This window comes from Parus major, chromosome 2, assembly GCF_001522545.3.
Source record: "Parus major isolate Abel chromosome 2, Parus_major1.1, whole genome shotgun sequence".
In the NCBI taxonomy this organism is placed as follows: Eukaryota; Metazoa; Chordata; class Aves; order Passeriformes; family Paridae; genus Parus; species Parus major.
Genome location: NC_031769.1, coordinates 99,458,585 through 99,475,845, shown reverse-complemented (window position 1 = coordinate 99,475,845; position 17,261 = coordinate 99,458,585). Strand labels below are relative to the sequence as shown.

General features: G+C 41.7%; 1 protein-coding gene across 6 annotated transcripts in view; it reads right to left on the bottom strand.

Moving 5' to 3' along the window:
• Positions 1 to 17,261, bottom strand: part of PIEZO2 (piezo type mechanosensitive ion channel component 2) — a 298,221-nt gene that overhangs the window by 272,341 nt on the left and 8,619 nt on the right. For 3 of the 6 annotated variants that reach the window (XM_015619147.3, XM_033512209.1, XM_033512208.1), the window contains exon 1: positions 11,736 to 11,968. The exons of 1 other annotated variant lie outside the window; for it this stretch is intronic. In XM_015619147.3, coding sequence (XP_015474633.1) covers positions 11,736 to 11,799 — 64 coding nt within the window. In that variant the 5' untranslated portion in view covers positions 11,800 to 11,968. Of the gene's footprint in view, positions 1 to 11,735; positions 11,974 to 17,261 lie in introns of those variants that run through there. 2 more of the 6 variants (XM_033512211.1, XM_033512212.1) reach the window with 2 other exon arrangements.

Below are 17,261 nucleotides of genomic sequence, written 5' to 3'. Positions count from 1 at the left end.
AGACTGAGGAAACAAATCCTCCCAGCAGGACTTCCAAGAGCTGCTGCTACACAGTTTAGGATCAAAACTCAAAAGCCACAAGTAGAACATCTTTAAGAACATACTGAGGCATCTACCTTCATGAGAGGAGAGAGACTTTAGGATTTACTGCAATGACTTAATGCTTAGGTTCTTAAATGAAAAATGAGGAAGAAAAATTCCTACGAGTTCTGCCTGGGTAGCAATGCTGACTGTTTAGCTATAATATCCAAACATCAATTTATTTTTACTTGCAAGCCTTTGATCACAGTTTGAAAGTTCAGGGCTGTTTTTTGGGGTGGCTTTTTGTTCAGTTTGGTTTTTCTCTTTTAAGGAACAATAAAAATGTTTGTCACACTCAAACAAGGTCAAAAAGTTCCCAATCCAGTGTTCCTTGGGATATTCAACGTAAGCCCCTGTGTTGTATCAAGTACAGCATAGACAACATAAGGAATTACTCTCTTTCTTCAGCTTTCATTAAACCACATGCAATTTTGGCCCCTCTCAGGAAAGAAATATATTGATAAACTTCAAAAAAATCCAGGGGAGGGTCGAAAAGGCAGTGGAGGCTGAGGGACCCAGGCTCATTCAGCTCCAAGACAAGGCAGTTTTGTGGTCACTTCACAGCAGCCTCCTGACCTGAGGGGAGGTTATAGAAAAGATAGCACCAGGCTCTTTACAAAGGTGCCTACTGAGATAAAGTGGCTGAAAATGGAAGTTGGGGGATATAAGAGACAAAGGGAAATAAATTAAATAAAACTGCAATGACTGTGAGATTAACGAAGCACTGCAAAAGGCTGTAGACCTCCGTTCTCAGATTTTCAACGACCAGTAGGAAAAAGCCCCAAGCAATCCGTTAAATTCAGCATTGCATTAAGCTGGAGATTGGAAAGGAGATCTCCAGAGGTGCCTCCCAGCCTGGGATGCTGTGAGGAGGGAAACAGAAAGGCTGACCCATGTCCCTGCTGTAATCACCCCAGAAACCTGGCCCAGGGGTTGGCAGGGGTGTGGCCAACCTCATCTGCTTCAAAAGAAAGCACGAGAAAGCCAAACCAAACAACTATGGAATTATTTGCCCCACAGGAGAACATTATGCTTTCTCCTCAAAACAGAGGCTCACTCCAGTGACTCGGCTAGCTCATTCTTTATGTTCCTGCCTTTTTTTGAACAACTTCTATATTCTTATTTCTAAGTATTTCAACAACTAACGCATTTATTATGCAGGCAGGATACTCTGGTAATGAGACCTCCTTGTTCCTTCCAGTTTTCAATATTGTGTAGCACTGGAACAATCTTACTGCGATTCCATTCCAAGAGCAACAGGAAACAGCGAACTCCACAGGGGGAAGAAACAAACGGAACTCCCCCAAATACAGTAACAGTAAATACAGGCAGGAAATAACCTGATAGTCTTCTTCTGCAGTTCTAGAACTCCAACTGCTTCATCCTCTGGGGCACAATAATGACCACTTGAGACCTTCTGCCATTTCCTTACTACTGCCAGTATGCCTCACCCAGCAGCCAAGTTGTAGGAAACAAGATTTGTGTATTGCCTCTTTTCTCTGTTTTAACATGGACTTCTCTAAAGGGAAGGGTGAACTTAAATTACTAGGTTAACCCTGATTTCTATCCTCCAAACAGCATAGTGTGATTGTCTTGTACCCCTCAGTCTGTCTACATGCTATGATAAAAATGTAGGCATCAAAAGAGGCTAATTGAGGCTGCCAAAAGTTGACAGTGGCTTATTTCACACAAAGTTATTGTATCTCTAAGCAATTTATGCCTGTGCCCACTGTGGTACAACAGACTGCAAGGATATTTTCTTAAGCACACATAAAATGAGTATGTTTTCTTATGCTTTCAGCAAAGTAACAAGAAAAATATTTGTCAAGGTCTTCAAGCAACTGTGAAGCTTTACATGCAGTGGGCAATGAAAAGCTGCAAGAAACAGGCCATGTTTGTGTACACCAACAGCATCATGATGGAATCCATTCACTCAGTTCAATAAAAACAAATGGCTAACAAGTTAAACACTACAAGGTTAGAAAACACATGATAACGAAGTATATATACAGGTTTATAAGAAGAGTAGTGAAAATTATGAACTATAGATATTCCAGTTGAAACATATTTTCACAAATAGACAGTGTTTGTGTCTATTTGTGACAATAGACACAACTGGTTTGTTGGGGGGTGTTGCCCAATTATTCTCTGAAATGACAGAAGAAAGTCATAAATTTGATTATCTTTACCAGATGCTTTGTTTTTAAGAACATAGCAAAGACACTTTATTTCAAGCAATTTTTTTAAAAGCTGGTTATTGATTTCCTTTCAATTTTGAGAAAATAAGATATGGAAGTGGTGGGTTTTGTTTACATAGCACTATACTGCAAATACACATGCCCCACATTAAGCTCACAAATGAGATTTGGGTAATATTTCACAGATCTTTATTCTCCAAATTAGTTATTTGACATGTTAAATGTCTAGAGAAGAAAGAAGGAGGAGGAGGAGCAGAAAGGAGAAGAATCAAAACAACTATGCAGCTTTTCTAGCTGATAGTACAGTTATCACAAAAGAATTTCTTTAGCCAACAGCACTACAACCTGAAGAAATAAATTTTATAATTTAGCATGCAGAAAAGGCAGAAATATTTCTCTATGACTTTCTATACAGAATTACACATTTACTGCCCCCAAAGAAAACACTGATGGTGTCAATGAGGCATGCAAAACCAAAGAAAATAATTGCAATTCTATTCTTGCAACTGGAAGAGCCCTTCAAAATACATGCACCAGAAAGTCTGGTCTTTGACAAAGTTTTGAAGGGTTAAAATAAGTAGTTTCTTTTAAGTTTTTCTTTGTAGAATTGTATTTAAGTAGGTAACTGTGTCAAAAAAACACAGTGTTATTAAGGAATGTAATAGGGCAGGTTTTTAAAATTCTAAGCACAGAGTGAAAGAGCAATGAATTGAAACATGTTTTTGAATACTGCTTTAAACAATATTGTCATTGATGACAATATGATCTAATATTTATTTATGGTCATAAAAGTTTTCTGCATACATCAGGATTTGCAGAGACAAATATCCCTCACTTTCCTTTGGCTTATGAATTTATCTATTCTCAGTGACCAGGAAACTGTGATTCTGAAAGGTGCTATAAAAAGCCACAAATATAACCAGGGAAGAAAAGCACAACAGAAACAGATGTAGCCTCTGTGCAGCCATTTTGCATGTTCCAGACTTTTCCCAATATATGAGAATGCAATGAAATGAAATTCAAAGTGTCACTGTACTTGTTGTTGTTTGTTGTACTTGTTTGCTAGATTTCCTTGACAAGCAAATCAATATCATCAGAGATGTGTAATGCTGTAATCAGCATCACCTTTTACAGCTGGAGATTTATCAATTTGGATAAAGGCCTACTATCAAACTGCAAAAGTGGGGAGGTTACGCTGGCTGCCCAGTATATTTCATTGATTATTCCTTTCTGAGCCTTTGCAACCTCAATCTGCACTTAAAAAAAGCTAAACTAAAGTCAACTATACAGACAACCTGGAATACATGACTGCTAGAAAAAGCACTTTAGTGTTCCTCAAATTACCTAGGAGCTAATTTTTTTAATAGCACATTTTTAACCCAAAAAAAACCAACAAAAAAACCCCAGAAAAACCCAACAAACATACAGTTTATTGTGTGGCATTAGCACAAGTAGGAAATAGACAGCACTTGTTTTTGTTTAACATCTCTTACCACAAAGTGTTTGGCATGCTTCAGCACAATAAGAGTCCAGAACACACCCCCTTAACTGTTCAGGAAATCATTTCCAGTCACCTATGCAACTTCTGATCAAGGGACAGAACTGGTCCCCTCTTGAAAACCACTTGGTACTTCAGTTTTAACTGATGGTTCTGTCAAGCTGTATTAAGTAATTAGTGGCTTGGAAACAGTAGACAGAGTATGTAATGTCTGGAGTCCCAAGCTTTAGAATATTTTGCCCAAAAGGGAGCAATTAGTGCATCACTCACAAACACATATTCACTTCAAGTTTGACTTCCTTTATAAAACACCTTCCAAATTAAAAACTACCTGAAGGAATTCAGAGAAGAGCTACACTGTGCTGTCTATACATGTTGTAAAGGCACCCTGTCCTGAAGCTCCTTTCTTCTGGGGAAGGCAGGTTTATACAATCCTCATCCCTTTCTCTTCAGAACTGGACAATTGATAGGAAACTCAGAGCTGTTAATGTCTACAGTTAATCTTAATGGTTGCTTTTATGCTTGCAAATGTTATTCTAAAGTGTTAGAGTAAATAGAACACTACACTGTTGTTGATTTTAGTGATTATACATACTTTCTCCCATCCAAAGGATTATTTACTAAGGCAACAAACTCAAAATGAATTAAAAAGTACTCCTTTTTACTCATGGTGGAATTCACCCATGGAATTCATTGCCACAGGATATTATCAAAGCTAACACTGCAGCTCAGAATTAATGATATAAGAGAAATTAAAATGCAGAACAGTGACCTTAATGGGACATTCAGGTTTTACATCTGCCTACTTAATATAGGAAATAGGTAAGACCCTCAGGAAAAGAGAAGTGCATTAATACAACCACATCCTGAACATAGTGCATCAGAGGATATACTTCTAACAAACACACCAAAACAGCTGATTTATCTACAAAATAACTCCCAGTATTCAGTAAAAGAATGAGAGGGCTCCCTCACTCATATTCCTGGCAGTAAAAACTGCATTCTCTCTGAAAACTTACCTACACACTACCAGCTTCTGACATGCTTAGTTTCAGAGACTGAAAAGTTTCAAAGACTGAAAATTTCAAGATGACAGAATGAAGATCTGCAATCACCACTAAAGTAATGCTACAGAAAACCTTTACCCTAAATCTGGATTGATTTAGTTACAAATGTTGATCAATCTGCTGCGGTACAGGAAAAAAAAAAGTATACAGCTTATTACTAGCAAATCATAGAGCATCTTTAGAACTGCCTAAAGATACTAGGAAGGCTAGTTCAATCTACTGACTGTAAGGATTTTTTTCACTAGTTAGAACTTGCTAGCCTTATTCTTCACAATGGATATCAAACAGTCTTTTTCAGAGTCTAACACATGAAATAGTTACTGATCTTCCTCAAGTGAAACATTATCCTCAAAAAAAGACACCACAGCTTCACAATGGCTATCATTTCAAAGCGAAAAGACATGTAGAAAAGAAAATGTGCAGCATAAACATTCAGCAGCTTTACATACCTGGAGAAAAGATTTTACTCTTCTGAAGGAAGACATAATTTGGTGTCCCTTTCAGACACAACCCTTTGGATGATACTTCCTTCCAAGAGTCCTTTTAGCAACAGCAGCCACTCTGAAGTTGTTCAGCTTTTACCAGCATTCACGACTCTGCTACTCCAACAAACACATTGGTAAAGATGTAACACAAAATTATTTTAGCATTTAAGTGGTTAAAACTGTTGAACTCTGTACCCCTGACTATTGTGTATCAGTTGTTTCAGCTTCCTGCATTTTTGGATTTTTAGCAAATACCTGCAATGAAAAACCACCATAGCTACACATGTAGAGGTGCAATAATAGAATCATTCTCTTCCCTCATCTCCATCAGAAACATCTACCAAAAAATGAGTTATCACAAAATACACACAGGTCTCTCATTTCATGTTTTGATTTCACTGCTCTGATTAGAAAGAAATTAGAAAGAACCAAAAGCCAAAATATCGCTCAGTGTTGTACCTGCAATTTAGAAGACAGAAAATTTCATGTATGACATGATTTGCATGAACTCCAGCACAACAAATAAAGGATTTAAATGCTTTCCAGTTCTGACAGTCACCAGGCAAACTGTCTACTTTCTTCAAGTAACTCACACCAGTCAGCTGTCCCCCACTGACTTCTATTCCCACATTCAACACTATCTGTAGAACAACTTACCCACCAGGTAAGCCCTAACCCTTGCAAACTTACAGGTTCTGATTTTAGCTCTGGTTTAGTAATTAAGTGGACTCAAACCACTTAATAGAATGATTAGGATAAATAAGTAGAGGAGGTAAAAAACTTATGGAGAGAAGTTTTATTCCAATTTTTTTGTGGGATTCATCCTTAAGTGGTTTTGCAGCCTGAGCACTAGGGAAGAAGCAATCACCCCAAAATGACTGTTACACAAAAGAGAGGGACACTGTACTTGCAGTAGACTGCTGCTTCCCCACTCCCCTGAAAACTCTTTCCTCTGGATCTTAATTGACCCTAGGTGGAAGCCACAGAGATTGCAATCACATTTTGTGTACAAGAACATCTAACCCTGTGCCTAGAAGGGTAAGAAGTGAAAAGTGTTGTTACTGCTCCCACACCTTTCACCTGCTCCCACTGAACAAGGCAAAACTTTCTGTAATCAAAGAAGCCGGGTAAAATAAATTAAATCATCTGAATGAGGAAGGAAAGCTTCCATTTTATCTGGTTTAGGATCTCTTGTGCAAACTGACATTCAAATCAACTTTTTTTTTTCAGCATGCTACCCACTAATGGTTCCTAGACTTTTTGTCACTGTGACTAATACTTTTATGAGTGTTCTGGGACAACAGCAGAGTTTTAGAATGTAATGGGAAGCCTATGTGAATTTTTATCATGCTGGTCCCTACCATTCACTTGATTCATCATAATAAATATTCCCCAATGTCAACATTATGACAAAAAACCCCACCAGTCTGATCTTTGCCCTCTTTTCAGTACCTGTCCAATTTTAGAGAACAATAAGTATGACTTTCTCCATCTACAAGAAGTTTATTTCAACTTTAAAAATATTTCAGAGTTTTTTGATATGTATGTCTACATTGTCACATGCAATGCCACTACACAAACTGCCCTTAGTCTGAACAGTCCTGCATCACAACTTGCTACGTCATCACCGTGATATCACCTGCAGAGACAGGCACATGAAAAACATTCAGTCACCTGAAAACTACAACAAAATGTCATATTCTATGGTCATTTCTTGAAGAGCCACCTCCTGTGAAATCGATGAAAAGGACAAAATAAATAATAATCCAAGCACAGCGTGGTTCGCTGCCTCCACAGGCTTGCTTTAGCATTACAGTTGCCCAATTTATTCTCTCTGTAGGAAATGTGAGTAGCAATAATTCAAAGCAGCAAAACACATAGGGAGGTATCAGATTCTGAAATACACTTCAAACATGTAATTTAAGAAGCATTTTAGTACCTGGTAACGTAGTAATTCAGGTATTTCCCCTTCAAAATTTTTATCAATATTTGCTAATTTGGGGATAAAAGATTACCCAAGCATCCTGGAATCCACCTTTTCCTTCCAAGGCAGAACACAGACCTCGAAGGCAACTCCCAGCAGGTGACTCCCAACTCCCACTAAGGCACTTCCAGTAGGAGAATATATGTGGTTTTGAAAACACTGTAATGATTTAAGAAATATTGTCTGTAACATATTGTTCATATCCTGAAGAGAAGCTAATTCTGATTCATTCAGTATCATTTTCATCAGTACTGGTTGCTGAAAGGAGAAATAAAATAAATAAAATGAAGAAAAAGAATTCCTGCTATTTAGCAGCAGTTTAAGTATTTGGCTCCAAGAAAGTCTTGAAAATTTCCAAATATCTGAGCTCTGTCACCAAAAATTTCTAAAGTGTTTTCTTTTTACCTGCCATTGCTTACAAAACACTGCACTCAACCCCCCAGAAAACCCGAAACTTTCCAGAAGCTTCTACAACTCTTAGTTCCTCTGGGTCAAAATTCAAGAGTTCAGAAAGCAAGTGTAATTTCTGGGAAGCACTTGGCCCAGGCAACCACCTCACAGAAGCTCATTTGCTGATAACACACAATCCAACAGCATCAGTCAAAACCCAGAGAAAGCCATCCTCTGGAAAAATGTCTTAAGAATTTTTTCCCCAGCACCCCATTTGAAAATAACCATATTTTGCTTAAGGAAAACTAATGAATTGTGTGTGAACCAAAACAATTGGAGGCAACATAATTAAAAACTGTTATCAAGTAAGCCAGCTTTGTGGTTCAAGTCTCTATAAACCAAAGAAAGCAATTATCAAAAGATTGCTGTGATGCCTTACTTCAACACAAAACTTCTTGCATTTTGCAAGTACCTGTGAGTAACAAAAAAAGGCAGGTTCACACCAAGGCTCAAGCTTTAAAAGACAAAATACAAAGAGCCCACTTTCTTCCACGAGTGCCTAAAGTTCCCTCTCCTCTATTTTGTTATTTGTTTTTTCAACATTGTACTACCACAGTACAGAAAAAAAATATCACATTGTAGTAATCACACTAAAAAAAACAAAACTAAACACAATAAAGTACCTAACTCTCTCGGTCTTATTACAGAACATACTACTTTATTTGCAGTAAGTTTCACATTACTCTAAGTAACTACTTAAACTCTAGGATCATATTGGTCTGAACATAAGATTTTTATCATGAAAATAACATGACAGGATCCACCTTGAAGGCATAAGCCTAAAATCAACTTTCAATTCCAAAGCCTTTCATTTTGTGAATGTTAAATTTCCTGTCTTCATCAGACACTGAAGAAGCATCATTCTCAATCTTTAAATGGAAATATCTAGGCTTACCTGAACAAGATTAAACTCTTCAGTGTTAGAGACCTAACCCTAAAAATTCCTCAAGGAATTGTGTTTTCTCGGTTATGTGATACTGATCAGTGCTTGGAAAGTATTTCATCCCAGCAAGCTGACATTTTTTCATAAATGCAAACTAGCATTAGTATGTATTTTAAAAGTTTGTAAACTTAAGGTATTTAAGGTACCTATTTAAGACTTAAAGCATTAACTATTTTAACAGTATTTAAAGAATCTGTTTTCAGCTTAGCAGATGTGTTATTTTTAACAAGTTTGCCACAGCTGCCATTGCCCTCCACACACCTAGACAGTGCCCTCCAACCTCGTTACTTTCTAGTCTTAGAAACAAAACAAAAAATTATACCATGATAAGAGACTGTAGTAATTGAGAGCTTTAAAATCACACACAATGGATTCTGAACCAAAAGAACCACTCTGTATTTCCACCATTCTGACAGTGCCAGACACATTCACTGCCCAGACAGGGGCAGGAGACACAAGAGCATCAGTCTCGCAGTGAGTCCTTGTGGCAGCTTTTCAGCTGCGGATGTAATCTCACCGTAAGTCATACAAAAAACCATCACTCTAAAAAGCCTTTTCCAGAAGCCCATGAAACACTTCCTTGATGCTTTGGAAAGGAAGAGAGCACTGGCTCAGGGATGGCTCAGGGATAACTCAGGTGCAGATGCAAGGTAAGTGCAAGAGCAAAGCAGGGTGAGTTGTTTCACCCTAGTGAGGGCTCTGCGAAGAGCTTGTAAAGGGGGGAAAAAATAAAATCTACAAACACAGTAAAGTAAGGTAAGAGAAAAGCTGTTTGTCCATTTACCAATTCCTTTCTCAAATCCAAATGAGCAAGATCGCTAGGTCCAAACCCAAAAGTTCCGCAGTGGGATTTCTTTTTCATACTCAAGACGGGAAGTGCCTCTTTCAGGTTTTATATTTCGATTAATCCTCAGATGAGTAAGATTTATGAGCATAAGCAATTCGCGACAACATCACTTCTCATCTGTGGAGGTATTACTGCAATGCGAAAGTACTTCTGCATTACTAAATAACAAGAATATGAACAGCAAAACCATTTTATCTGAGTTTGTTTTGATAAAGAGTCTTGCAAGAGCCAGATTGAGCACCTGACAGAACAATACCCCTCCTATTTTAATACCCCAGCAAGATACTATATTATTAGAGTAATACTAAAACATTCACCTAAATACCATTTATTTTCTAGAATCCTTTCTTCTCCCCACATGCCTTTCCTGTAAATTCATCCTCATACTTCAGTCATCTTTCATGAATTTAAAGAAAATATGGGGCCCAACTGATTCCAAACAGTGAGCTAGCTCTTTAGCTAACGCTGGCATTGAAAGACCTGTCTGACACCCCCACCCTTTGCCTTTGAGGGCATCCCACCACCTGCCCCTTGCATTCCCACCCAGCTCCTCCACGCACAGCGTTCCTGCACACTGGCCACCAAGGCACAGACACCTGGTTGCACAGGGTCATCCTTAAAGTCCCCGATCTGCTGCCATGGATCAGCGGAACTGTGCCCTTCCCAGCACCAGCGGTGGCCACCCGAGCCTAGGGCTGGGCACCTGCGGGGAGGCCACGGGCTCTGGAAGGAGCAGAAAGAGGGTGCAGGTTCTGGTGACGGTCTGAAAAGCTGCCTCCATCTCATCCCGCATACAACCCTGCTAAGAGCACACACCGCCCGGCCTCAGGCAGAGCGACGGGGGAAAAGTGCATTTTCACTCGCAGGCCGCGCAGGCAGGAGGGCTGCACACCGCGAGGCACCAGGGAGCGCCCTGCGTCCCGCATGCCTCCAGCGGGGCTGAGGATGGGATCCGCGTCCTCCTTCCCGGAGGAGAAGTGGGAGGCAGGGGAGGGCGCCTAGAAGCAGAGTGTGGGGCAGCTCCCGGGCAGGGTGGAGGGAAAGATGCTGAAATAGAGAGGCGCTGGCCGGGCCACCATAGGGTTAGTCAAGGGCAAAGCCCCGGGAAGGATGCGTGTTTCGGGGGCCGCTGGGCAGCCCGCTCGTGGAAGGACGGCGAGGCCGCACGGAGAGTGCGAGTCGCTCCCGGCAGCCCCGGCTTTCGGCGTCCGCTCGGTGCGGCCGGGAAGGGGCTGGCGGCGGCCCGGGACCTGCCCGGGAGCCCCGCAAGGTACGGCCGGCACCGCTCCGCCGCCCGCGGAGGATGCGCGACATGGGGAGGATGAGCATCCACGGGTTTCTCTCCCCGCTGTGCCATTCCCGGCCCCCCTTCCCCAGCTCCCACCCCGCAGCACTCCACCGCCCCAGCGGGAACCAGCCCCGGCCGAGCTGCCCTCCGCAACCGAGGCTTTCGTCGTCCTGCGATCTACTGGGCAATCGGGACTTATTCAGACTTTGTTCAAATTGTGCGGAGGGCACGGATTAATATTAACATATTCACCAATGGCTGGACACCGCAGTTTTCCGTCCAAAAATAATTAGTTCCTTGGATGGCTGCCTGCTAAGTAACGCGATTTAATAAACTAAAATTTCTCTCTCTCAAAGTAAGGAAAATCTGCCTCCTGAAAACCTCCGTAAATTTGAGAACTACTCCTTTAGAAAGACGCTCACTCTTCCCTTTACGAAGTATCCCCGAAATCCTAACGCGGCGGCTGAACCAGCCTGCCTGGAGGGCAAACCCTGAATGTTCCTTTCTCCCACGCTTTGCCCGAGGATGGGGGATCCGCGGGACTCGGGAACCAGCGGCAGCTGTTCCGAGCCAAAAGCCGCGGAGCCCCCGGAGCTCCGCACGCCGCTGCCGCGGCGGCGAGCGGAGCCCAGCCACACGTGCGAGCCCCGCACCCCCGGGTGGACACCAACGGCGACAAAAATTAATAACAACAACAAACATATCAGAAACCATGGGCGAGTTACGAAGTTTACAGTTTCTTGGAGAACTAGCGGAACGGGGGAAATGCCACGAGGAAGAAGCGGAGCATCCCCCAAGCTACCGGCCCCGGCGGGCAGCGACGGCGGTCCCACGGCCCCGGGACGCGCACCCGCCCGGGGACCCACGGAGGGACGGAGGGAGGGAGGGACGTACCGGCAGTCAGGCACACGGGCAGGAGCAGCCGGAAGGTGAGCCCGCACACCACCTCGCTGGCCATCGCGGCGGGCGGGGGTCGCGGCCGGCCGGCCGGAGAGCCGTCCCTCTCTGCGCGCCACCGCCGCTCCTAGGGCCGCCCGTGAGCGGAGCCGCCGCGGCGGCCGAGCATCGCCCGTCCCCTCCTCGCCTCAGCCGCGCCGCCTCACGCCTCCCGCCGCATCCCGGCGGCAGCCCATGCAAGCAGCGCCGCGCCGCACCCCCGGCCCGGGGCACGCACACGCCCGCCCCCTCGGGGCTCCCCCCACCGCCCTCCCCCGCTCGCCCGGCAGCGCGGAGCGGCCGCCCCGACGGCGCGGGCCCAGCCAGCGGCACCCCCGGAGCGCCCCGCCGGGGAAGCGCCCCGCGCTCCGCCCCGCGCCCCTCCGCGCCTCCTCCGCCCCCGCCCCTGCCTGCGCGCCCCTCCGCGGGGACCGGCCTGACACCGCGCCCGCTCCCGCTCTGCCCTGAAAACTTCGCCGCTTTTCCCTAACGCTTCTTTTCGTGTTGGTTTTGGGGAGGGGTGTTAACAATTTTATTTTTTTTTCACTTTTTTTTTTTTTTTTTTCCTTGCATTTAAATTTTTGTAGTTAACGGGGTTTTTTCTTGATTGGGGAAAGGTTTTCTCTAATCTGTTCGCTTCCCGCCCTTCCTCCTCCCCCCCTCCCTTCCCCCTTTCCTTTCAGCAGCACATTTAGGTCCACAAGAAAATTGTCGCCTGGAAAAAAAATAGATCTCCGGTGGCTGGAATGTATTTGACTTTTCTGGAAAGCTTTTTACCCCTTAAAATACGGTGCTGGTTAGAAAATGCTGCGGGTTTAAAGGGACCGCTTCAAGGCCCAGCTGGTGTGTCCCTGTGCGTGTACTGAATGACCCTCACAGGAGGGGTTGAAATAGTGATGCTGTAAAATAGAAAGTTATTAACGTTGTTATCAATGCAAGTAAAAATGTGTTTCATTTTTGGCAATGTATTGCAATCCCTCATACTTAAAAATGAGGGAAGTTTAGACTGAACACTCTCTTCCTTGGGGCAGTGCTTAGTTAACTTCATTCCCGTGAAATATGCGAGGTAAGAGAAAGCAGGAGCAGTGACCCTGTGGTCCTTGACATGATTTCTCAGCCCATCCTCCTGGTGAAGGACCTCATCCAGTCTTACTTCAAATGTAAAGACTCGTAGGTTTTGCTCTTGAAGTCTTGTTTGAATGTTTGTTTTGGGGTTTTTTTACTCCTATAATTACTTAATCATATTTTGCTTTCCCATGCTTTCTAAAAGAAAGTATTTTCATATCCTTCTTGTACAGAAAAATGATTGCAAACATGAACATGACTCACAGGAAAATACAAAGGGTCTTTTAAAGAAAAAAATTAAAACTATGTGTTTGGTGGGTTCAAATGCCAAGTATTGAGCCATGCAAACATCTGACTTTTGTTTTATGGATAATGGCAATTATTCAGATATTCAAATATAATGCTAACAGAATCTGATACAAGTATATTTGGGAAGTAAAGAGCTCTAGACATACAGATATGAAAATGCTCAGGAGAGCTAAGAAGAATCAGCTACAGACAGTAATTCCATGTGCCTAACGAGTCTGGTAAAAGGAACCCTATCACCAGAGCCTGTACCTAGGAGGAGGTACAGTCAGCTGGCAGGCAGTGCATGGAGTTAAAATGTAACTTCTATCTGTCTTAACAGAGATTGTAAGTAAGCCCTGTCCCAGCAGGATGAACGCGATGCCTCAGCTCGGTGTCAGGGCACAGCCTGTGGAGGCTGCTCCCTCCTTCCCCACACTCAGCCCCAGAGTGGCTCACCCACACATCTCGACCATGAACCGAGCCTGGTGTGTGATTCACAATCTTCTGTCACACGTTCCTGTGCACATCAGTCTTTCTGAATACACCTAGTGATGGCATCTGTAGGTGACAGAACACTAGGATCAGTGAGTGCTTAATCTGCTGAAGTGTCTGATCAGCCTGTAGTAAAGTCAATCCCAGCATTGTTTTAAGACCACAGGATCCATCTCAAAAAAAGTTAAGTTCACAAGGAAGCTCTCCTTGCCTTAGAGGCTACAAAGCAGAAGTTAATAGTCTGTGTGTAGGATACATGCACAGTTGAAACATTCTGTGCACTTCAGCAACACATTTTCAGGTATTGATCGGGTTTGGGGCCTTTTGGTTTGTTTTCTTGTTTTTTGTTTTGGTTTTGAGTTTTTCAGATTCACTAAAGCAAGGATGAAGTGTTTATTATCTTTATAGTAGTTACCAAATTCTTTCATTCAGAAAGCATTGGGTTTGTGCTAGAGTTTGGGAAACAATTAGCCAGTTTTCAATACTTACAATTCACACTGTATGGAAAGAAGAGTTTAAATAAACATATTGCACAGCTCCTTACATTTTATCAGACTGTTCATCTGCTGCAAAATCTGTGCAGCCGCAGTGCCACCTTTTGGCTAAAACATCTTTCGTTTAAGTAACATCTCTTTCCCTCAACTGCTGGGAGTTAACTGTTTGCATACAAAGAATTTTGAGAGAACAACGAAACATCCATCGTCCAACCATGCACCTCAGAGTGGTAAAAAGAATAAAGAGATATATGAAGCCTTACCAAGAATTGTGTATCCCTTCTGTAACTCAGCTGTTGACAGAAATAATAAATGCATTAACTTGAAAATTGGAGAGGCACTTTAGCCAGCATGGAAGCAATAAAGTGCAGGGCTAACTAAAATACAGAAAGAGAAACTGAATTAATGGGGAAAGAGTCTGTTGGATTAAGTGTACCTGACAGAGAACATTGATTAGGAATAATACCAGGAGCTTATTTAGTTAATGCCAGTTTTTTTCAAGTGACATAAAAGCAATTTGAATATAAAACAAGAGGTTTGCTTGTTTACCTAAGGGCATAAACTTACTGAAATCACACTGTGGGCCACACGGTTTTCCTCTTTCCCTCTGCAAACCACAGGAAATTGCCAGACTGTGTGAGTCCTTCAGCATCCAGTAAATGTGCTAGCAGTGGATGTATCTATCTCATCACCTACCAGCATTTCTTTCCCTTACTTTCAGCTACCAGGATCTCAGCCCCCCAGATGTGTAACACCCACCTTAGGTGAAAACATTTTAGCACTGGAGAGGTTGATGAAGCCTTAATAAAGAGTGGGAAGATCTTACTTTTATAAAATAACAAACCTCAGCCATGAAAATATTTGCTCTGCCTCATCTTGTCACCTTCTCTGGTGACAAGAGGATAACTTGGGGGTTTTTTTGAAAAATGTTGTTCCCCACTCCATCCAGTAGTCAAAATCCATGGCAGTGAATAGAGTCAGAGGCAAAGAGAGCTACTGGAAGGAAAAAAAGTCCAGAATGTATTGATTCGCTGATTCCATTCTACCATTACGTAGAATAGAATAATTTCAAATTGGTGGTTGAAGTTGACTTTATTGAGCTGACTTTCCAAAACAGTGCTATTCAGAAAAACAGCTTCTAATTGCCTGAGCTTTCTTGTTTGTTTGGCTGTTTGAATCATGAACTCATGCGTTTGTTCTAACAGTCGGAAACTCTGAATAATATAACAAGGGCTTGACAATGGATACATGTATATATTATGTGATCACACAATCTGTACAGTTGGCGAGCTCCATTAATGAGTGCTAAACTAGCTGAAGAAATAAAACTCTTCTATATAAAGAGGCAGCAAGGCATTAAGTTCCACTGAGAGGCAGGAGAAGTTACTGAAGCCTTTTCAGGGCAGTCAGTGCTGTACAGTGCTGGTTTATATTTGTTATTCTTACAATATGAGAGTCCTGCTTTGGGGACCTGTGGGGAAGGAAATGGCTTTAACATTTGCAGTGATGATTAACTAGTGTGTTATGTCTCTTGATCCATGCTCCCTAAGAACACATGAAAACATCCTGCTCCTCATACCTATTCTCCTCCTGCTCAGTCCTGTCAGCAGCTGGAGGAACAACCTGCAGTGGCTCACCAGGAGTCAAGCAATTCAGTTTTCAAGCTTAGTTCACATTCAGCTCTGACTGAAGCTGTTATTGTTCACTTCCAGCATGAAGTTCAGTTAAACTTCAAAATAATATTCAAGTTCAGTTCTGGTTCAAGAAAAGTTTAAAAAAAAAATAGTTCAAACTGATTTTTGATTCAGAGTAAGTTTAACTCCTCTGTACCAGCAGTAGTGAATAATTATTTTATCTTCTTAAATTATGAGCTTGACTTGCCTTACAATAGGGAAATTCATTCCATTCAAATATATACTGAGTAGGCATCCTTAAAAATGTTCAGCTGCCCCAGCAGAGCAGGAAAGTTTCTTAGGATTCTCCAAATTTTCTCCATTATCTTCCATTCATTAATCCAAAATTTCACCACTCATTTCAGATGCATTAGAACTGGACACAGGGTGAGCAGAAACTTTCTAAAATCAGATGCATTACCAAAGGTCTGATTTATTTGGCCTCCTAGCCTTTGTTAGTGTTCACAACTCAGAGTCTGTCTAGAACTTTCATCTTGTTCAGTAAATACCTGTTTATAGAAACTCTTGTTAATTGCTGGTCTTGTTCTAATGGGTTTTGCAATCTGATCAATTAGAAAGCATCCAAATGATATTATCTTTACTTGAGAATAATGTAAAACCAAAAGATTAGATCTGCCATGTACTCAAGCAGTTTTAGTTTCATCGCATTTTGTAGAACATCAAACATGGTAGGATCCAAATGGTGTCTCAAAGTGTCATTGACTGTTGATGCAGTTATAAAGGAAACCTGTTCTTGACTACTGAACACTTCCACATAGATCAGAAGTTAATCTGATTAGGAGCAACATTCATTATGACTGCTGAGGGAAAAGGCATTTTCTAGTGGTCAGTGCAGAGGACTAACAAAACAGAGCTGCTCACTGAATGGATGGAAACCAAACATATCCCCAAGCTCCTCTGGCATTATTGTGTGGCTGCATCAATGACACAGAAAAGCTCTTCCATATCCATTAAATGAGAGGCTAGACAAGGTGGAAGATAGTGGGATCTTCACACAGAGCTGTGACATTACATACCTGTGAATTTACTCATATCAGGAGAAAATTTTAGCAATTATACACAAATTGTGTTTGCTCCTTTCAAATCAAGTAAGCTCACTCTTAGGTGAGCCACTGTTTTGTTTACTTGCAAGTTTCTTTTCTTGGTGGAATAAGAAATACAGGATAGCTTCAACAGTTCAGAATTATTAGTATTTTTAATATTTTTCTGGTTAGATTATCAGATTTCTGTGATTGCTGAGGCAAATTATGCCAGGGAATTTTAAGCACCTCACCTCAGTAGTAACAAAAATAAAAATAAAAATAAAAATAAAATAAAATAAAATAATAATAATAATAATAATAATAATAATAATAATAATAATAATAATAATAATAACAATAATAATAATAATTCAGCATGCACAGTTTACCTGCCTGCATGTAATCATATTATACATTAGAAGAATTTTT